General features: G+C 43.7%; 1 protein-coding gene across 1 annotated transcript; it reads left to right on the top strand.

Moving 5' to 3' along the window:
* The first annotated feature begins 5438 nt into the window (after positions 1-5438).
* Positions 5439-16887, top strand: LOC147442942 (adagio protein 1-like). The gene is made up of 2 exons (XM_086528922.1): positions 5439-5900; positions 15080-16887. Exons 1-2 carry the CDS (start codon positions 5614-5616, stop codon positions 16692-16694), a joined length of 1902 nt encoding a protein of 633 aa, XP_086385048.1. The 5' UTR covers positions 5439-5613; the 3' UTR covers positions 16695-16887.
* Positions 16888-22203: the final 5316 nt, after the last annotated feature.

Here is a 22203-nt window from a genome sequence, read left to right as displayed (position 1 = left end):
CAAATATGCTAGCATGGTTTTCATGAGGAAAGTATTTAGTTCCTTCCCCGTGGGACGTGAGCATAGCATTAGCCATAAGCATTGGCAAGTACGATTATGGATATGCAGGTTCATATCTATTTTTGCTAAATGCGTGCACACTAGGTGTTGTAGCAAAGACTGATTTGGAGTGGAATGCACATTCATGACATTAATAGCTTCTAAAGCGTTTCCGCTATATGTGCAATATGAGATTAATTGTAGATCTACCAATCACCAATAGACTTCGTGGCTTGACTTGGGTATTTGTAGATCAGATCAGTAAAGTTAATCAAGATGATTGTGACATTGTTGATTAATCAACAATAATACAAGGAATTGTGATCCCTGTTTACCAGTCATTTTGGAGGACTATTTGTAACGGTGGGGGTACAACATGGTTGTGGCAAGGAAGTTTTTGACTACTGCTTGCAGGATGTGTCCAACTTGGTTGTGGCTTTGGGTTGTTTTAACTAGATGTGAAGGTATGGTCTCTCTCCAAATGCAATCATCTATGCCTACACCTTGCAGGCATGTGGCCTTGCGTAAGCTTCGTGAAACAAAACACATTGAAGTTGCAAGGGCTGTTGGAGAAGCATGTTGTGCTTGGCAATGCTTTGGTCTATGTGTATGCAAATATGGAGCCCTTACAAAACCACGTAAAGTTCTTGATGAGATTTCTATTTGAATTGTCGTAATCTATGCAATGTGCTGATTGAAAAATATGAGTTGTGGCAAGGAAGCTCTTGGTTGTTTTAACTAGATACAAAGGGATAGCCTTTTTTCAGCTATGCTTGCACCTTGAAAGAACTTCACATGGATAAGAGAATCTTCCTTGAGATCAAGGGTTGTTGGAGAAACATGTTGTGCTTGCCACGAAATGTATGTCAAATGTGGTGCCCTTACTAAAGTCTATAAAGTTCTTGATGAGCTTTTTGTTCAAAAATGTTAAATCTCAATTCAAAATGCATTGATTGTAAGACATGCCCAACATGGCTGTGTCAAGAAAGAGCTTTTGCCAAATGTGTTGACACAAGGATAAGTGCTATGGGCGAGGAACCTTTGGGTTGTTTTAACGAGATGCAAAGGGATGCCCTTTCTCCAACTATAATCACCTATGCTTGCACCTTGTAGACACGTGGCCTTATAGAAGACATTCACATAGTGGATGAGGAAATTCATGAGGTTATGGGGGTCAAGATTTGTTTGGGAAACATGCTATGCTTGCTAATCCTTTGGTCAAAATTTATGTCAAATGTAGTGCCCTTATGATAGCACATACAGTTCTGAATGAGCTTTTTGTTCAAAAGGTTGGCTTTTTTAATGCATTTTTTGCATTCAAAATCCAACATGGTTGTGGCAAGGAAGCTATGTTTGAACCCAAGGTAAAAGGACTTTGTACAAAAGCATATCAAACAAAAAATCCCTAGTAGGCCATTACGAAAACGTGAGTTGAAAGCTATGTCATAAGATCTAATATCTAACCAATCCAAATGATTTTCTCATATTAAACTCATCATTTAATGCGGAGAATAAAGGGAACAAGGGTTAGAATATAGACATGTGCTTATGGATCAATCTCAATAGGGGGCCAAAGTCAAAGGGTCCAAATGAGAGATGGTTTGTCAAAGAGCAATGCTAGAATGGACCTTAAAGACCTTAGGGTTAGCTTCATTAAAGAGCTCCAATGGTTAGTGTAAAGATCCTTAGACCTTAGGTTAAAGCTAGGCCTATGCTTGAGGTGCTTGATGATTAAAATGCATGAGATGCTTGATGACGAAGTGCTTAAGCAAGTAGGGGGCCAAGTTGCTTGGGCTTGAAAGTCAACATGCAAGCCTACAAAGGAGGGGGCAAGCCATGCAAGTAGGGGAGGTGGTTGAGTGGCCTCTCCTTCTCCCAAAGGGCAAATAGGACAAATAGGACACATGTTAAGCCCCTAGCTAGGTTGCCCCCCTAATGTGTATAAAGCCTATTGGTTGACCCTTAGAGAGGTCCAATGAGAATTTAGCTCATTAAATTAATTATTTAGGCATTTATCAAGCTTTCTCTCTCAAAGGGGTAAGAGGACACTTGTCCTAATGTTAGCATGGTTGCTTGATATGACTAAAGCATGTGATTGGCTAGGCTTGTAAGGGTCCAATCAAATTTCAGCTTGAGCTACAACGGGGGGTCAACCAAGAGAAGCTAGGGGTGTGCTTGGGGGGTATACTCTCCCTCACTCACACTCTAATGCTCATTCTCACTTTGGCAAAGTGCAAGAACACTATCTCCTTCTCCAAGCTTGTTGAGAAGTTGAGAGTCTACACCAACACTCTTGGCTATGGAATGCAAATCCAACCAAGAGCCATGCTTCAATGCTTAAGCTTGCCATCTTCTTCTTCATCATTATTATGCTATGCTATGCAAGAAGAGTGATGATAAGTGAGGAACTATCTCTTTCTCATATGTTACTCCTTCTTCCTCTTCCCTATCCTCATTCCCCGCTAGCTCTCTCTACCTTCGAAGGTGTTTGAGGCCTTGGGACTGAGGGCCAGGGATGGTTAATGATTTTACAAAGTTTATGTTATGCTCGTGATGCATGAAGCTTTCCATCTTCATAGCATCACCTAGGTCACAAGGAACACAAAGATTGTATTGTACCAAGTCTCTCTTTATGGGAGAATCTATAATACAAAAGCCTATTGGAGGGGGGATCGACTCCACATAAATCTGCTCGTCAATTGTTGTCAAGTTCTCTAACTCTCTCTCTTGCAAAAGTATTGTTCATGTCAAGTTAATTAAGTATAATGGTTATGTTGCTACCGCTAATTAAGTTCACCCTCTATGTTCTCAAAGTAGTCTCATAAAAATGCTCACTCTAGTTCTCTTAATTCCGCTATTCTCAAAGTTCATAGGCCATTTTTGTTTTAAGCTATATGGCGGGCAAAAGCCGATCTTGAAGCAAGTCATGTGTGAGAGATCAAGAGTATTGAGGGTATATGCTGACGCATTGGCAAGAAGCTCACACTTTGCAAATAAATAATTAAACTCGATCTCTTCAACGTTGTCTGCAATTATGATTTCACTTTCACATCCTTAGTTATTTTGATTTGTATTCTCATATAAAAAATACTCTCCTCCTCGTTTATATTCTACGTCTTTTTGTCTCTATTTTATTTTTTGTAGTGCATGCCATAGAAACCATATATATCTACAAAAATGCCTCTTTCGCTTGGTCGCGACACCTGCAAAGCCAAGCCCCCTGTGGAGTCAGTACGTGGGGCCAAGGGAAGAGGTAGGATCTCTCTCTCTCTCTCTCTCTCTCTCTCTCTCTCTCTCTCTCGGCGCTTGAGAGAGAGAGAGAGAGAGAGAGAGAGAGAGAGAGAGAAGAGGCCCAAGAAATGATAAGAGATATTTTATAGTGGATGTTTCAAGTGGACAAGCACACCTCCACCTCGACTAAACTGCAAAGTTCGTAATCCACATCCAAACCTCGACTAAACTGCAATATTCGTAATCCACATCCAAACCTCCATGCCTATGTGTTTGCTTGGACAATTGATGAATACCACGTGGTAGGGCATGACTCCATTCCTTATAATTTTTTGGGGAGACCACAATACTAACTCTCCACCATGCTTTTGTATGGCACTTTGTGAGATGTGCAGTATATGTTTAGTGCTTTGACTATGACTCATTGTTTAAAAAAATGTTTAATTATTCACATTGTTTTTATGTAGGTTAACACAAAACAATGTCTTCTGCTTTACATACTTGGACCTAACTAGTACTAGATTACTAGGTTAGGAGTACACTTCAATTTTTAGAGTTTGTCAATGCCTTTTGTATTTTTAAATGGAGAACGAGAATAGTTTCTCAATTTTGCCAATGCCTTTTGTATTTTTAAATGGAGAACGAGAATAGTTTCTCAATTTTGCAGACACTGACCAAGTCATCAAGGTAGCATGCATATAGCACTTTTGATACACATGAGTTATAATGCCGTTCAATTTCGTGTCTATTACGTTTTTTGTCGTTATAATGTCCTCTATTTCTTGTCTACTAAATTTTATTAAACATAATGTTCTCAACAAACTTCTATAGAAAGGCCTATCAAGCAAGACTAGTTTATTTTGCAACGAGCGAGTAGAGGGTGCTAGCTGGGAAAAATGCTATTAGCTTGGGAAGGGAGGAAAGGGAAGCATGTGCGATGAGGGGAAGGAGGGGGTAGGCCACATGGAGGCCATCTTTCTCTCTCTCTCTCTCTCTCTCTCTCTCTCTCTCTCTCTCTTACTATTGTGGGAGAGTAGGTGTCTATCTCTCTGTCCCTCGCTTGGTTGCGACACCTGCAAAGCCAAGCCCCTGTGGCGTCAGTATGTGGGGCCGAGGGAAGAGGTAGGAGCTCTCTCTCTCTCTCTCTCTCTCTCTCTCTCTCTCTCTCTCTCTCTCTCTCTCTCTCTGCACGCTTGTCTGAGATGAGATGAGCTGTTGCAGAGGGACTTGCTAATCGAGGGCTGTTGTGAGGGGGGAAGCGCATAGGGTGCAAAGAGAGAGGAGGGCGGGGAGGTGAGGCGGGGAGGGGCATAGCCTAATCCTTCGGGTGTGTGTGTGTGAGTAGGTATCCTTAAGAATGGGGGAGTAGAGAGCGAAGAGAAGTTTAGTCGTAGGAACAATCCCAAGAGACCTCAAAGATCTATCCGTCAAAAGAGAGAGAGAGGAGAGATGATTAGAGATATTTTGTATAGGAAAAGAGGAAGGAGAGAGAGAGAGAGAGAGAGAGAGAGAGAGAGAGGGAGAGCCTCAGGACTAAGTGGCACGGGCATGGGAGGGTGGGATCTACGGCTGGAGCATTGTGGGTCGTAGATCTGGAATGCGGGTACCCTAGATTACTTTTGTAAAAAGTAAACTAGGGTACCCGAGTTTTGAAAGTAAACTAGGGTACTCGAGTTTTGAAAGTAAACTAAGGTACTCGAGTTTTGAAAGTAAACTAGGGTACCCGCGTGGGTTTTGAACCCGTGACTTCACCCATGAAAGGCGCACACCTTATCCACTACGCCATGTGCGCGTTGTGATACGTGGGAACCCTAATTTACTTATAACACGTATACACAAGGGCGACAACCAAAAGTAATCTAGGGTACCCTAGTTTGCTTTTTATAATTAAAAAGTAAACTAGGGTACCCTAGATTACTTTCGGCGCCGCCACTGAGATCTACGGCCCACAATGCCCCAGCCGTAGATCCCACCCTCCCATGCCGTGTCACTTAGTCGTGAGGGAGAGAGACACGAGAGATGATAAGAGATATTTTGTATAGGAAAGGCACAGCAAAAAGTGTAATAAGCAGCTGAACACGTGGAGCTTCCCTTTGCCCTTTATCTGCACGCACTCTCTAGCATATGGTCTGCAACTCTAGGGTTGATCCGCTGCGTATTTTTCAAACGTAGATCGCCATTGTTACATTCCAGGTCTTACTAGCACCTGTATAGCTCCTTCAGCTAGGGGTTTGCGAGGGTGAAGAGGGACTCTTTGTTGCAGAAAGGGGCTTCTTTCTTCTCCACCGCCACAACAGGAATTGGAGACATCTTGCTGTAGAAGTGGCTCGGTCACGGGTAGGCATGGCCATGGTGCAGAGAGTAGGTGTGTTTGACAGTGATAGTGAAAGCTCAGAAGAGCTAATGGAGGAATCAGAAGATTTCGCACATGGCTATCACTCAGTAGCAGATTTGCTCGTCAGTTGTGAGACTGGGCGACCCAGCAAACGTTTGGAGATGCTGCTGCAGTCTAGTCCTTGCGGGCTCATTGTCTCGGATGCTTTGGAGCCAGATCATCCAATCATCTATGTAAATACAGTCTTTGAGTTTATTACTGGATATAGAGCTGAAGAGATTCTCGGAAGGAATTGGTAAGCTCCTATCCATTTCTTTCATTTGTTCAGCTAGCAACAAGTGGCATTCGAGATATTATAATGTTCCATATTCAATTAGTGCCGCCCAAAGATGATGGAACCTTCTATTGTGACCATGTATGTTTGTGTGCTTATGGGTCATTGGCTGATGGAGATTTTAGCTTTTTTATAAGACACTATCATAGTTTCAGATCATACCAAAGAAGACTACCTTGAATTAGATGTTCTATAGGGTAGCCTATCCCTCTGGAATGATTCAACCTTGTTTGCTGATAGCAGATTTTTTGAAGGAATTGCTTCAGGGTCTTTGATTGCGAACCTCTGTGCCATATTGTAAAGTTGAGGGTGCCATCTTGGTCATAAACTAGCCCTTCTCAAGAATTGAGTTACCTTTTACATTTGCAAATTGTGCAAAATGTTAGGGCATTGATTTTTCAAATTTTGTGAAGAGCAATTTCAGTTTGTGAGCAAGCCTTATTTATGAGGAAGGTCACAATAGGAGTGATCTATTGTTCACAGATGTCTGTATTTCTATGTGCAATGCGAGCTGCTAAATTTGAGCAACCAAAGCGGCAAACCTCTTTCATTTGTTTCAAATTTCAGATTGAATATGGATCAGCGTTGTTTTTTCACAGGATCACCTCTTATTGATAGGGGTGATGACACCATAAGGGCTGTTGATCAGTTAACAAATATCAAGATTTGTATCTACTAACGAAGGGAGAAAATGACAAATTAAATTTTGTAAGACAAGCTGAATGTGTACATGTGTGACTAAGAAACATATCATGCATTATTTTAGGTTTCTCTAAGCATGCAATGATTAGGTAGAGCGTGTTCATATTTATGTGCGGTTATCAATTGTAACCTCTAGAGACTATTATGACTTCCACGAATTGCGTTGATGTGGCAATTGTATGGGTATTTGGATTTTGCGCTGCCAGCTTTTCAACGCCAGCTTCTGGACTAGATGCTTTTGAGTTTGATGCTTATCATGTATACTACTTTTCATGGCCAAGGGGCCTTTAAATATGTGCCCAGGTCTCACTCTCTGGCATCCTACCGTGTTGAGGTGCAGAGGAGTGTTGTCAGCATTGTAACGTGTTGAAGCAATATAAAGAAATTCCGAAAGGGGCGTCAAGGTTTGGGGCTTGTGCTCTCTTGGGGTACTTCCCTACTCCGTGTCTCGTGTGTCGTGCATCTCTCTCAGGTTCAGTTCTCTTTGGTTACACGAGCCTAGTGGGAAGCGGTGGTTACGGCTCTTGTTACGCAAGCCCAGTGGGGAGTGGTGGTTACGCCTCATAACCGCATAGTGTAGGCCTAGCGCTAGCTTCTCTGCAGACTTTCATCGTGAGAAAGTTACCTAGCTGCCTAGCGTTCTTGCCTAACTCAGCATTTTTGCAATCCAGCCTTGCGTTTTTTCTTCTATAGGCATCGATCACCTTCTCCCTCTCTTGATGCCCCCTCCTTGCAAAGAAACGCAACACAAGGCATCAGATCTGTCAGCGTTTTCTGGAACAAATTTGTGTTTACAGAAGTTGCTGCGTTTTGTGAGGAGTGGCCAAGGCACTCACGGGAGTCTTCTACACTGTCTGGAATTTGCAGATCTACGCCATTGTCTGGTATCTACACCCAATCGACACTTTTCTGGCACTTGTTACTTGATGTTTTTTCTCTGTTTTCAGTCCTTGGACGGCTAAGAAATACGAGAACCTCCTCCTCTGACACTTTGCGACGCTCCCCTATCGATTGGTGGTGTACAGGCACTTTGAAATCTCTATTACAGCGGCGTTTTCAACACCCTTTGCAACGTTTTTTGGGCGGACAGCCGGCTGAATTTTTGCCTCTTGTGTGGTCAATCACTCCATTGCTCGTCAGGACACCATCCGGTGGTTGTCTGAGCGGTTATTGTGGACTGCTACAGCTTTGGAGATGGTACCTTCTACAGCGACGTGAGATCCTATTCCTTGATCCTTGGAAGATCCATTCCAACCATCATTCGGCAATTGCACACTGCAGAAGGCGTAGTGCCTTGTGGTTTGCTATGGACACACCTATGCATTCAATAGAGGAGTTCACACGAGATATGGCCATGCTCATGGCATATGGGATTCCGACATTCCCAGAGAAGACATTCCTAGAGAAGACACCACCATCTTGGGTGGCCAGATACTTACTACTTGATCTCGATAAGTTAGATCACTTGCTTACACATGAGCATCTACATGGACTTAGGGAAAGGATCTTGGATCTCTTCTTGAACAGGTTCATTGCCTGGATCTACAGACTGGAGTGGGACTTTAGTGCTTTGAACTCTCTTGGAGAGTTTATTGGTGAGATGCGGGAGATTAGGCATGCCGCATCATTACGCGACTACATCTCGGAGCTTGGCTTGGATGGTAGACCGTAGTGCAGTTGCTCTTCTACACTCCTGATCATTTGGATTGCTACCTTCATAGTTGCTTACACTCACCCTCAGTAACCTAACAATAGCCTTATCCCCCAACGTGGGCAGAAGGCCACTCTCAGCTCATTCACATTGAGAGCCACATCGAGTTGCGGTTTGGTGGCATTGTTGGCGCGGATTTTGTTTAGGTTGACAACGGAGGATTGGAGGCAGGAGATACAAGCAAGACAACATAGACAAATTGGTCTGGCCTTTCCTCTTCTCAGAGGATCTTCACAGCGCAAACTTCTTAGTCTGGCTTTTCTACTTCTACAGGATGATTACGGTGCAAACAGCTTGGTCTGACCACACCTCTTCTTAGAGGCCCTTCACAACGCAAACTGTTGAGTCTGGCTTTCCCCTCATCTTGGATTACCCTACCTATTGACAGGACACTATTGGTGGTGGTTCGTGCGGTCTATCGGTGACTGTTGCAGCTTACAGTAGCTTCTACAGTGCAGACTGCTTAGTCTGGCTTTCCTTGTTTCGGAGGACGTTTACGGCATAGATTCCTACATTTGGCCTTCTTGGAGTTTTACACAGCTTAGCCACCTAGCAACACTGGGTTGCAGGTTCATGCTTTGACAGGCTTCCGGTCACTCTCATGATGGTTTTTGGGATTTCTTATTTTCTCAAGATGGTTTGACTATAGACACCATAGATCCGATTGGGCAGGACACTTGTAGATCTTTTAAGTTTTGATACTTCTCTTACGATGGTTGGAAGAGCTCTTGTGGTGAATTAAGTGTTTCTTGCAACAACGTGGTTCACCACATCCTGCATGACTCTTCACTCGGGCATCGTGGCGCGATTGATGCGCCTTGTAAACAACTTTTTGTGGGGTGGCATGGATGGCTTTATTGACACTCGACCACGAGTACATTGGGACACTCTCATTTAAGCCTAGAGAGGAGGGGTGATTGGGGATTATTGATCCAGAGATGCTGAGCAAGGCACTGCTTGTGAAGCTCATAGTGCGCGGATTGTTTCCAGGGGCCAAGCCTAAAAAACAGCTTCTCACCCTTGGACACGTCCCATTTGTCACTATTTATGCAGATTTGGAAGGACTTACATCTTGCTTGATTTGACACTAGCCTCCTTTTGTTGAGGAGGTAGCTAGGCAACCTCTTGTATGGAATGCATATGTGACAGATGCAGAAGGACGTCAGCTAAGAGAGAGGACTCACATTGATTGGGCTAGATGGGATGGCAGGCCAACAAGCTCTTTATGTCGTTGGTCAGATGCCTCCTTAGCTGGGGCACATGTTATTGGAGCAATCTACGGGATTCGCAGAGGGGTTACTGCTCTCAGTTGACGATGCGGAAGCGTAGAGACCAAGGGGAGTGAGCACGAGCGAGAGAGAGAGAGAGAGAGAGAGAGAGAGAGAGAGAGAGAGAGAGAGAGAGAGAGAGAGAGAGAGAGAGAGAGAGAGGAGAGAGAGTCTTTTGAACCAATTAACCTTGGCAATGAATCAATGTGTATACAATGAAGGCAAGGGGTTTCTTATATAGCAATCCCAGTAAATTGCCCTACCTAAGACTTCGACGAGTAAGTAAAATAAGTACCTAAAAGCCAAACTAAATAATGAGATCACATTGGGTAGTTCACTTGAGATGCCAAAACTTTAACACCCTCTCTGCATCTCATAGTGGACATCATTAGTGAGACCAAGTCGATGAAGAAGCTACCATGGACACGCCAGTAGTGGCCATCCAAGATACACCTCGGTGTTGCTCTCCTCAACTTTGTACCTGAAAGTAATGCCATCTTGAGCATCGGCTGCCTTTGTAGAAACTTTAATCTGTAGATCATACTATGTGTAATAATCCCCATTCGTGAATTGTGAACACATCACGTCCAAAATATAGAACTCCAAGATAATGAATTGTTGGAACACATCTTGTCCAAAATTTGACCAACAACAATGGATTGGTGCACTCATCCATAGTGTTTAGATGTCTGATTGGTTCCCTGCGAGATGCATGTGCATTGAACTCCGACCTACGGGTCCAAACACCAATAACTTGAACTTCAACACAAGGGTCCAAATAAATTATAGGGAGCATTGCTTGCCTCCCTCTGCCACTCACAAGCCTCTCTCTGGCTGAAGCTAGTGGTGACACTTGTCATTTGATTAGAAATCTGATGTCGAGGCCACTGTGGCCACCGACACGTGTGCCATGTCGATCTCCTTTGCCAAATCTTTATTACCGTAATCTCTGTCCAACTTGCCTTTCTCGTTGTCTATTTGTGAGTTCTTGCTTTTGCCTTTGGCTTCAAACTCTCGAGCTGAACAAAGCGTCTGAGTCACATTCATGACAATTGTGATTGTGATCGTACCTCGTGGGTACCAAGGCAGCTAACTGAGTATTGGTACTGCTATCCTTGTCCAACTGACCTTTACCGCGGTTCTCTAGTGACTCCTCCATTTGCTTTTGACTTCGCAAACTCGAGCCAAACAATTTGTCGGGTTCCTGTAGGCCGCTAAATGGATGGTTGATGATTCGTTATCCATAGCTTTTGGTCGGTTTTGGTCGATGTCGTCTCGGGCGCTCAAGCAAGGGAGGGCCATGATGAAGTTGCAAGATCTGGAATTCGGGGAAACCTTCTTGCACTCCAAGGCTGGCTGCACTAACCAAGCGGTAAATATAACCAAGCCGATCCACTCCTTTGCACTAATCCCAAGCCAATCCTGTCCTACTCTTCGTCTCCCAAGCCGATAGCTTCGCTCCCTCGCTGCCAAGCCGAACACCAAGAAACTTCTTCAAAAGAATAGCCACATGATTGGCTCAAAGCCACTCCCTTGAACCATGATCTCCTTTGTCCTTCTTGTGCCCCACACTACTTCTCTCTTACAAGCCACTATTTTTATTCCCAAAGCCTTTTAAAAACGCAGCAAGAGAAAAGGGATAGGGGTTGGTGCAGTGTTTGAGCACGGAGGGGTAGAAGGGGACAAGATCAATGGGGTCGGCAAGGGCTTCTCCTGCGATGGCAAGGCGGCGCGCGAACGGCGTGAAACTTGGCCCAAGATTTGCCAAAGGCTACTGCATTTTCAAAAACCATTGCAAAGAAAAGCCTATTGCTCTGCTGCAATACCATGCAAAGCCGCTAGGGGAGTTTCAAAACGTTGGCCGTCGCAAAGCTTGCTTCTCAAGACGTCGTCGCTCCTGGCATTTTAGAATGCAGCGCCACAGACTGTCAACCGGTGCTATCTGCGATGGCTTTTCAAAATGCAGCGCCACAGTGCCTCCAACCTCTGCTTTCGAAGCTGCCCATGATAACGCCCTCTGTAGATTTTTGTGTTTCGAAACGCAGCTCCAGATTTCGCCCTCGTCACCACCCCATTCGACAACATATTAAAATGCTCAAAGGGGAACCAGAAAACGCTAGACTTCTGTAGAGCTTCTTGAAACGCCATGCAAGGAGGCAGTGTGCCAGTGCTAGCATTGCTTTTCACAATGCCAGCACGTACGTCAATGGGACACCGATTGTTTATACTGTAGGGCCTAGGCTGCTTCTATTCTTCTTTGCTCCTCCGGGACAGTTCCTTCACCAAGGCCTTCAACGGCGACAAAGCTTTGATACCATGTCAAAGTTGACGATGCGGAAGCGTAGAGAGAGAGAGAGAGAGAGAGAGAGAGAGAGAGAGAGAGAGAGAGAGAGAGAGAGAGAGAGAGAGAGAGAGAGAGAGAGAGAGAGAGAGAGAGAGAGAGAGAGAGAGAGAGAGAAGGGAAGAGAAGAGAAGAGAAGAGTCTTTTGAACCAATCAACCTTGGCAACGAATATCTGAATGTGTATACAATGGAGGCAAGGGGTTGCCTATATAGCAATCCCAGTAAATTGCCCTACGCAAGACTTTGTCAAATCAGTAAAATAAATACCTAAAAGCCGAACTAAATAAGGGGATCATATTGGGCAGTTCACTTGAGATCCCAAAACTTTAACAACTGCTCGTATAAGAGAGATTAATGAGGCCATTCCACCCGATTGGCATGCCTTGACCGAGGGACAATCTACTTTACCTTCCCATCAAGGATCCATCTTAGGAGACCCAATTGTTACTCAACAAGGGACTCTAGTCTTTAGCATTGCCGAGATTGGCCATCATGGACTGGCCAACAGGGGACTCTAGTCTTTAGCATTGCCGAGACTGTTCATCATGGACGTCACATCAGATAGGACTTTCAAGGTGAGGTTTTACCTGATTAGCATCTGATTGCCAATTGCCAGACTGTTAGAGTGGTTGGCTCTTTCCAGAGAAGATTGTGCGTCGACCTTGTTTTCTTTGTTGAAGAGGCTCCATTTTGGAGACTGTGGATTTGGCAAGGCAAGGCTCAAGCCCTTGTTTAGTTGGACAGGATCCTGTGGAGTGGCTCTGGCCTTGGTTGAGTGATGGTGACGCCCCTCTGTCCATTGAGTACAAAGTCTCCTTGGGAGGAGGCTTCTCTTGTGAACCCGACATCCACCTCATCGTCCTCGCCAATCAAAGGTGTGGCATGATCAATGCATCCTCCTAGCTTTCCAATGACAGTTTTGGTCGTGCATCTGGACCCTCCGAATCATCTGGAAGATAAGTTTTTTCATGTGGATGATAGGCACATGCTTGATTGCGTGTAGGGCTGAGGCACTTGGTCGGCAGTCATTGGTCATGATCCGACTTGTTAGAGATGTACTTTGGAGCCTGGGTCTTTGAGGCACTGTTTTTGGGTTTGCTCATATGCACAGTTAGTGTGGATGACAATATGTTGTTTGCTGATTAGAGTGGGCGTCCATGGTGGGTTTGTGATGTGGGGGGCAGTTGCATGGATTTTGCAATTTCCAGGATCACACCTTTTTTTCAGGGCTTGCCTATAGAACGTGTGCTTTTCTAAAAGAATACCGGTCCTATCAAAGAACAGACAGAGCAAGATAGTGCTTCCAATTTTTGAGAATTTTTTATCGAAGTATCTTCGTGTCCTTGCCCCGGATTGAGTAGCCACTCCCACCCTTAGTCCATCGCGCATTGTGCGTGCTCCCGTCTTCGTTGCTATGACTTAAGGGGCATAAACCATAAATGATAAAGAACCCATAACCACTTGCAAGTGCAAGAGGGTTCCTCTAGACGAACCCTACGCATTGACAGGAGTGGATCTTTTGGGCCACTGCTCTTCTCAGAAGCAGTTCCATGCAGTGGTGGATGTCTATAGCTACCAAGCCCCACTTTCCAAGGACTTGGCAAGCTTTCAAGAAAACTTTTACCTCATGTTACATGCCTTCTGACATCTTCCTTTGGAGTGCAACTTCTCGCAAAGTGGGGCACCCTGAAATGCTTGCCACTGAAACCCTAGCAGATTACAACTTGCTGTCTTTGGACACCTTTCAACAGGTGTCTCTTCTCGAGCTGATAACCTTGGAGGTCCAGTGTGATTGCTATGTCATGGGACTACACCACCACTATAAGAAACACTGTCTGTCGAAGAGCTTATGGACCATGTTGCGGTCGGCTACAAATTTCTGGAAGAAACCTAACCCTAATATTTGGTGTAGGTGTCAAAATGGAAAACCAATCGTCTTTTCGAGTTCGATTGATGTGAAAATTACTTTTTCAGTTTGATTTAGTAGTTTTTTCAATTTTGTTTGAGAACTTGTTTTGTGATCCCTATTTGGAATTTGTTTGAAATGGATGGTATTTGTTTTAAACCTGTCTTGGTGCCGATTTGAATTGTTTGACTCTGCTTTTAATACCGGTTTTAATGATCGGTGATTTACTCCCAGGTGGAGTACTTAAGAGAAGAATTGATGTTTGAGAATGCTTGCATATACCCATGGCGCGGACCCTTGTGGTTATGTGCGGGGGGAGTATTGAATGTTTGAAAAGTGCTGGTTTTACTCATGACCTGGATCCTTGTGGTTATTTACGGGGTTGGAGTATTGTTGTTGTTACTCATGGCCCGGACCTAGATGGTTATTTACGTATGTCGTATTCACCGTTCAGCCTTTTGAGGATGGTGTGGCGGATGAGGCAAGGTTGTTCATCCTTGTCATTCTTGGTCATGGGATGCTTGTATATAGGCTTTTCTGAGTTTTGGCATTGAGAACCGGCTGATGGAGTGGCTGGACCAAAGTGTTTAGACTTCAAAGTTCAGAGGCAGCCAGGCCTAGAGAGAGAGAGAGAGAGAGAGAGAGAGAGAGAGAGAGAGAGAGTCTTTATTTAAGTTAAAGTTCAGTATGGCTTATGAGATGGTAAAGGCTTCACAGCAGTATCAAAGTATTTAGCTTGTGAAGTGGCCAGGTGTAGGAGGCAGGGTTTGTTTCGTCGTGAGTGAGGTCTACACGTATAACGACAGTTTCTTGTCCATTGTGAATCGAAAATGAATTTGATTGCCTCTCATATTATGTAGATTTTCCATTTAAAATGATATTGATGGAGTTTTCTTATAAAACATCTCAAGAGAGACAGGCTTGATAACACACAGTATGGATTTCAGTACTGCTCTCAACTTTGGAATGTCTCTGAACGACCTTTCATCAAGTGGTCATGTGCGTTATTTTGCATTTACTGATGAGCATTCCTTCTCTTAGAAACAAAGTACTTCTCCTCTCTATATTATAAGCCTTCTTTTTTTGACTTGGTCCTAACTCTGGAGTTGTGAATCTACATATGTTTTCTTTTTGAGATTACTGTTAGTATATAAATTCTTAGGCTTCGTTTTTGCTACACTACCTTACTAAGAGTTTCCTTGTATTGCAGTCGTTTTTTGCAGTATAGAGGCTCTTTTGCCCAGAGACGACATCCCTTGGTGGATGCTACTGTTGCTTCTGAGATGAAGAGGTGCATTTCTGAGGGGCTGGAATTTCAAGGGGAGTTACTGAATTTCAGAAAAGATGGAACTCCATTAAGGAACAAATTATGTTTAACACCAATTCTTGGAGATGATGGCATCATTACACACGTGGTTGGTATTCAGTCCTTTACTGAAGCGAAACTTGATTTGGGTCCCTTACCTGGACCTCCTTGGAAAGCAACGCTAGGTCTTCCAACACCGAAAGGTACAGATAGAAAGTTGGAAACCAGAGCTTCATCATTTGGCCCTGGTAGAAATTTTTGTGGTTTGCTACGGTTAAGTGATGAAGTTTTGATTTTGAACATCCTGGCCCGGTTGGCGCCCAGAGATGTAGCTGCAGCTAGTATGGTCTGCACTCGATTTTATATGTTAACCAGGAATGAAGATCTCTGGAGGCTGGTCTGTAAAAATGCTTGGGGCATGGAAACAGTAGCATCACTGGAAGACACGAGGCACTCAAACAAACAGAACTGGGGCCGGCTTGCAAGAGAGCTAACTACCCTGGAAGCATCAGCTTGGAAAAAGCTGACTGTTGGCGGTTCTGTAGAGCCGTCAAGATGCAACTTTAGTGCATGTGCTGTTGGTAATAAAGTGGTGCTCTTTGGGGGGGAGGGTGTAAATATGCAGCCTATGAATGACACATTTGTGCTTGATCTAAGTGTATCTCACCCTGCGTGGCGAAATGTGGCAGTGAGCTCTCCTCCTCCTGGACGGTGGGGACACACACTTTCATCTCTTAATGGTTCTTCATTGGTTGTTTTTGGAGGCTGCGGAAAAGAGGGCCTCCTAAATGATGTTTTTGTGCTTAACATAGATGATCCCTTTCCTGCTTGGCGGGAGGTGACAAGTGCAGCTCCGCCGCTTCCTAGGTCATGGCATAGTTCATGCACCCTAGATGGTACGACACTTGTGGTCTCAGGTGGGTGTGCAGATTCTGGAGTTCTCTTAAGTGACACGTTTTTACTGGACCTGAAGGTGGAGAAGCCTATGTGGCGAGAAATCACAGTTACCTACAGTCCTCCCTCTCGGCTGGGTCATTCCTTATCGGTGTATGGAAATAAGAAAATACTCATGTTTGGTGGGTTGGCAAAGAGTGGGCCTTTGAAATTAAGGTCCAGTGATGTTTTCAAAATTGATCTCAATGAAAAGGAGCCTAGATGGAGGTATGTTACCGGTAGCTCAATGCCAGGCAGTTCTACACCGGGGGGCAGTGTGCCTCCACCCCGGCTTGATCATGTGGATGTTGCTTTGCCAGGAGGTCGTATTGTTGTTTTTGGTGGCTCGATTGCTGGCCTACATTCAGCTTCCGAACTTTTTATGCTTGATCTGAGTGTTGAGAAACCGACCTGGAGAGTCTTGGAGGTTCCTGGCCAGAAACCGAAGTTTGCATGGGGTCATAGCACATGTGTTGTTGGTGGTGGAACAAGAGCAGTTGTACTAGGTGGGCATACAGGGGAAGAATGGGTTTTGAATGAGCTTCATGAGCTCTCTTTCGAAGGTCAAAATCCGGCCCCTGATTGAAGATAGATTAGAAAGCCTGATGATCAGGAATTGTCGTACAACTTTGGTTTGCAGTAATTGATTGCAGGAATATTCTTTCTGCCCATTCATTGTACAGTATTGCAAGGCTACAAATGATGCACTCTGTAAGGTTTTGACTCCCAATGCCAATGGTGGGTTGGCCTTCTTAACATGATAGAAGATGTTGACAAAAGTGAATGGTGCATACTACTTCAGAAAAATATATAACTGCTGGGCATAATGCTTGTCGCAGAAAATGTATGTCCGTTTTGTGCTCAAGGCTGAGCTGGGCTTCTCTAAACAGTTGTATGAAATTTAACTGGGAGTGAGTGAACATATTCTCTGTAAAAAGAGATTTCATCAAGGTACGCCAAATGTCTTTTTGCATTTTTGTCTTTTGAGAGGGCCTTCTACTTGAGGCTTGATGATTGTAAACAGATATGGTTGTAAATGAATTGTCATTTGTGGAGAAAAACAGAATGAATTGCAACTGCTGTGGATATTGAGTGTCTTGGTGTAGAAAAAACTTTGAAAAGGCCTTAGCCACCGATTATAAGTTTCGCTTTACAGAGAATCACAGCTACTTGAGGATACAGCCGATTCTTGGAGAAGTAATGAGCAAAATGAGGGCTTAAAGGAATCCTTGTATCATGTAAAAACAAAGTGAAGCATTATGCCACGCTCCTCTTGTATAACATTTTTGAACTGAAATGTGTTGGCATAATATTATACCTTGAAACTTTCAGATTTATTGGGTTTTCAAATTTATACTTGAGCCTTTTTTGGTTTGCCAGGGGCAAGGCCTTACATTTTGAACCATAACCGGTTCTTCCAGTGACAGGCTGTGATTGGGATGGAAAAAACTTGAGAAGTTCTGCCTTGGGAGGATGCACACCCACCTGCATCTGTACAACACACTTTGTTGAAGGCTTTGCAACAATTTGAGTTGTAATCTCTCAATTGTTCTCTGCTGTTAAGTTCATTTTCTTGTGTGCCTATATATATCCAACTATTTTGAGAAGCTTAATAGGAGTGGCATGGATGTGCTAGTGAATGTTGAGATTGTGGCTTGGTTATGCAAGGTTGCTATAAAGTAGGTAGCAATTAGCAAGCATGATTGTCCATTGATAGACGTAACATTACAAATTATGTAAATCTAGATGGATGAGTATTGATGGTATTCGTGCGCCCGATTTTGGTTTTTAGTTACACGGAAACAACATTATCACTTTTGCAGCTATTAGGTTACACTTACACCCGATCTTGGAAGTAGCTATTGTTGATGAATGGCTTTACAATGGTGGTCCCTAAACCGTGAAGGATTCGTTGGTTTAAGAAGTGCGTCCATGCCAATACATGTTGCAATGTTTTCTTTTGTAAGGCTGTATCAAGACCAACCTTTTTTTGGCTTGCTAATATTAGGTCTTAGACAAAAGGATTTAAAGGCCTACTTTCAGTTGAACCCTATGCATGAACAGTAAAAGTAAGGTCCCATGGCAAAAACAGTAGGGCCCTAGATATTGCATCATGTTACCATTTGACATTGCAAAATAGAGGCTCCATGTTCATGCTTTGATTGTCCTCGTGTTTTTGGGTTGGTCTCTCTCTCTCTCTCTCTCTCTCTCTCTCTCTCTCTCTCTCTCTCTCTCTCTCGGTGTTGCATGTTGCAACCATTAGATAGATCTATGAGTGAGGACTCTAGTGAATGCTCCTACAACATTAAGAATTATCTCTCTGTGTCTCTCTCTCTCGCCAAAACTATGCAATATAATGCTACCATCTTCTTTGTTTAACAAAATACGTGCACAAGTGTAGTGGTAAGGCATTGGCTCAGTGACGGGGAGCTCGTGAGGTCAAATCCCACCTAGGTCTTATTTTTCCCTCCAAATGGATCGAACAGTCCATGATCATTAATGATTTGGGACGATTTGGGATCGCTGATCCCCTCTAAAAGAGAAAATGTCAAATAGAGCCGAGGCTCCGCCATGACATGCTGAACTCATCCCCGCCCTCCTCTTCAGTGCTAGCTTTGATACCCCTTGAGGCGGCTTGCCACACTTTATCAATAGCAACGGGTTGGACATTTTGAAAGTACTCGCCAACTTTGAGTATTTAAATTTGGAGGCGCCACGAGAGTATGTAGATGGAGCCACTCCAGAGTATCCGAGCTGGCCGTTATGAGATAGACGAGGCACTAATTTCCTCACCTCACACACTATTGCTAGAGGGCTCAAAGAAAATCCTCTCTCCAAACCCAATTCAAGCTCCAAACGTCTCGACCCACAAGCCCTTGCCTCCCCACAAACACTACGAGATGAGTCGAGTGAATCTATGCTTAAAATTACACTTGATGTTGACCACAAGAACCATAAAAAAATAGAAAAACTCCAACCATAAATGGCCTCTCTCAAATCATTAGAAAAAGTTCAGCCATAAACGGCCCCTCTCAAATCATTGGAGAAGCTTCACCAAACTCTACTTTGGTGTAGCCTTAACCCTAATGACATAGATATAGGGTCACATAGTCTTGCAGAAAGCCGCACCTTCTTCCCTCAATTCCTCGCACATACACATTCATGAAAACCTCATAACTTCCATAGACTTTCCCATGTGCAGAATTGAAGAGAAGAAATTCATTCACTCCACACACTCAAAAACAAGATGCAAACAAAACGGGACTCCATAGGACTACCTATAGTAACCTTGCTTCCTCCTTCACATAAAGAGGTAAAACTGCTGATTCTCAACTCCACACACACTCAAGATTGGAAACTTACACGAGTGGTGTGGAAATTTTACAACCATTGCACACCACTTTGACCATTTTTTGACCTTTTTAGATCCAGTTTTGCTAATTTTGACCCCTGACGGACATTTTTCGTGGAAAAATACCAAATGGACTCCAAAATCCACCAAATTTTTTAGGCTTGTTATACCCAAAATTCATGGCCACAAACCAAAATTCTATTTTTGACCACCTCTAGGACGGTTTGTGCATCATTGCATATCGGATGCCGTAAATATACAGTTACCGCACATGTTAAACTTCCGGGGTGGGATGAGAGTGACCATACTTTTTACTTGCATTATTTTCATTCTAGAAGCTCAAAAACATTCCCTTGAGCCAAAAGAAGCCACTTGGAACCACATCTAAGGCATCGACACCCTATTCAGGCATGTACATATACCCGACTAGCGACACACAAACTAAACTATTTACAATGTGTACCTGTTGCATCATGTTTGAGACCCAAAGCCACATTGTGAAGCTTCCAAATGCATGTATTTAATTATTCGCTACATGTGCCCATGCATATACACAATACTCTGTACACGCCAAAAATTGTCTCATCATCATTGTCCTCCATCTAGGTCGAGCATTTATGCTAAACCAAGAGACTGTTTGCATCCGCTTGGAGGGAGTGAATTAGGGTTTTCCCTTATCAAAATGGTGTGTGGACTTCACTTTAGAAGCTCTTAAATCTCTAAAAATTCAGAAAATGGTCGCCATGAAGGTGGAAGCTCGAGTATTCCTTTCAACCGTTTGATGTTACGACTATGTAATTGGGGGAGAGGCTACATGATACCATGAAAGAGGTTTGGGTTTTGATTGAGATTTGTGCTTGATGAGCATCGAGGTTTCATGGCTAAAACTTTGGTGTTTTTAAATGGTCTTTTTAAGTGAAATTGAATGTGGTTTGGTGATCCTCTTATCATAATCTCAACTATGAAAAGAAGGAATTTCCAAGCACGATAGGAAAGAGGGTTTGTGACTTTGCTGTCATGAATACTCTTAGATTTTTTGTCACCCTTAGAAAGAGGGTTGGTGATTCTCCACACACGCTTTTCCACAAAGTGTTTGTGACTCTCATCACGAACTCTCACAGCCAGAGGTTTTGTACCTCCCAGCTAAGACCGCACACATTTCGACATTTCTGGTGAACCCACGTGAAGCAGTTGGGGTGGGGGTTCAAAAACTTGTTTTGAAAGATTTAATTACAAATAATTAAAGCTATGTATCAGCAAGAGCAATAAGGCATGCGTTTTTGTCAAGGCACAATGCAAATGTTTCAAGCATTCGCCATGTGTATGCAACAACAACAAGATGCAGAAAGAAGGGAGGTGTCAGCAACCAAAGCCCTTCAAGCTATTGTAAACAAAATGGACCAATTTTAAGGGAAAGATGTCACAAAGTTTCTTCGTGGTTATGTAAAGGAGATGGAGCTACGACGGGTTCCAGAGGTGGACATGATTCGTAGTTTTGAGCTTGTTGTGGTCTCCGAAATTAGAGACCATGTAAGGGGAATTAGGGAGGAGCATGGAGAAGGTTGGGAGAAATTCAAATTAGCCCTAAAGGAGGAATACTTCATGGAGGACTCTGAAAGGGTTACAAAAAGAACCTTCTTGGAATGGGTTGCAAAGCCAAAAGAAGGACTTTCCATCACCGAACTGTTGAGAGAGTTTGACCGGTGCTATGCTCAGCTGTCAGGAACAGAGCGAGCCACTTTGGATAGTGAAAAGACTGAATTGTTCCTTCAATCTGTAGGTTCTGAGCTCCAAGAAAATCTAGAGCTACTCCTTGAAGACAAGAATACAGAACAGGGTCTTAAGGCTGAGTGGAAAGAGGTTGAAGACGTAGTCTCATTGCTTGCTAAGAGGCAACGTCGTAGGGACAATATGGTGGTGAATGGTACTACCTCTCCTCTTAGCACGTCAGAGATTCCACCAAAGCCTACTATTGTGAGTCCAAAAGGTGATAATTCAATGCTTGATGAGCTTGTTAAGGGCATGTGAGAAATGAAGTTAAAGCTAACAAGGCTTGAAGAGAAAGGACAACCTGCAAGACAAAAATCCCAAAGCAAATAAGGATTTGTGCACAGATGTATATAGTGTGATGGCACAGACCATGCTAGAAGGGACCCTGATAGCTTCAATGATGCCTTGAAAAGAGATTGTCTTTTTTAAGGATGGCAAGATCCATCTGCGGGAGACAACTATGGCATTAGGAACTAACTTTGGAAAAGGGGGTATACGGAAGTTAGTGGAGGATATGGAGACCAGTCATGCTATTTCTGCAATGAAGGCTGCTACCTATGGGGCAAAGATAGAGCTAATTCCAGAGAAAGTGTTATACTCGAGATGCTTTTGAGGCCCGGGGGATTCACCATGGGAAACTTACCGCACCACGTAAGTGCAAGGAGGTGGGTTTTTTTACAAGCTACATAGGTGTATAAGTTAGGGACAGGCCCTCAATAATTTATCTCCCAAGATTAAAAATATGGGAGGGGGGTATCATATTTATAAAGGGGGGGGGGGGGGGGGGGGGGGGGGGGGGGGGGGGGACCTGACCGGTTTGATTACTTGTAAACGACTGGTCACCGATGTGCACTAGAACTCAACAGATAAATTTAGGGGAAGTTTTTTTTATCATGTCACACATCAAATTTTGCATCAAGCCAGTCATAGATGAGGGTTGATTTGGAGCAGGTCAAGGGTTGATTTACACCAG

The sequence above is a fragment of the Adiantum capillus-veneris genome, chromosome 14 (assembly GCF_014529385.1).
Source record: "Adiantum capillus-veneris isolate H3 chromosome 14, ASM1452938v2, whole genome shotgun sequence".
NCBI classification, from domain to species: domain Eukaryota; kingdom Viridiplantae; phylum Streptophyta; class Polypodiopsida; order Polypodiales; family Pteridaceae; genus Adiantum; species Adiantum capillus-veneris.
Note: the sequence above shows the minus strand (reverse complement) of the source record. Positions and strands in the feature narration are given on the sequence as shown.

Excerpts from the sequence above, each read along its gene's own strand:
- LOC147442942 (XM_086528922.1), top strand. The coding sequence starts at position 5,614 with ATGGCCATGGTGCAGAGAGTAGGTGTGTTTGACAGTGATAGTGAAAGC. Across the intron at positions 5,901-15,079 it reads GAGATTCTCGGAAGGAATTG|TCGTTTTTTGCAGTATAGAG; the intron begins GTAAGCTCCTAT and ends CTTGTATTGCAG.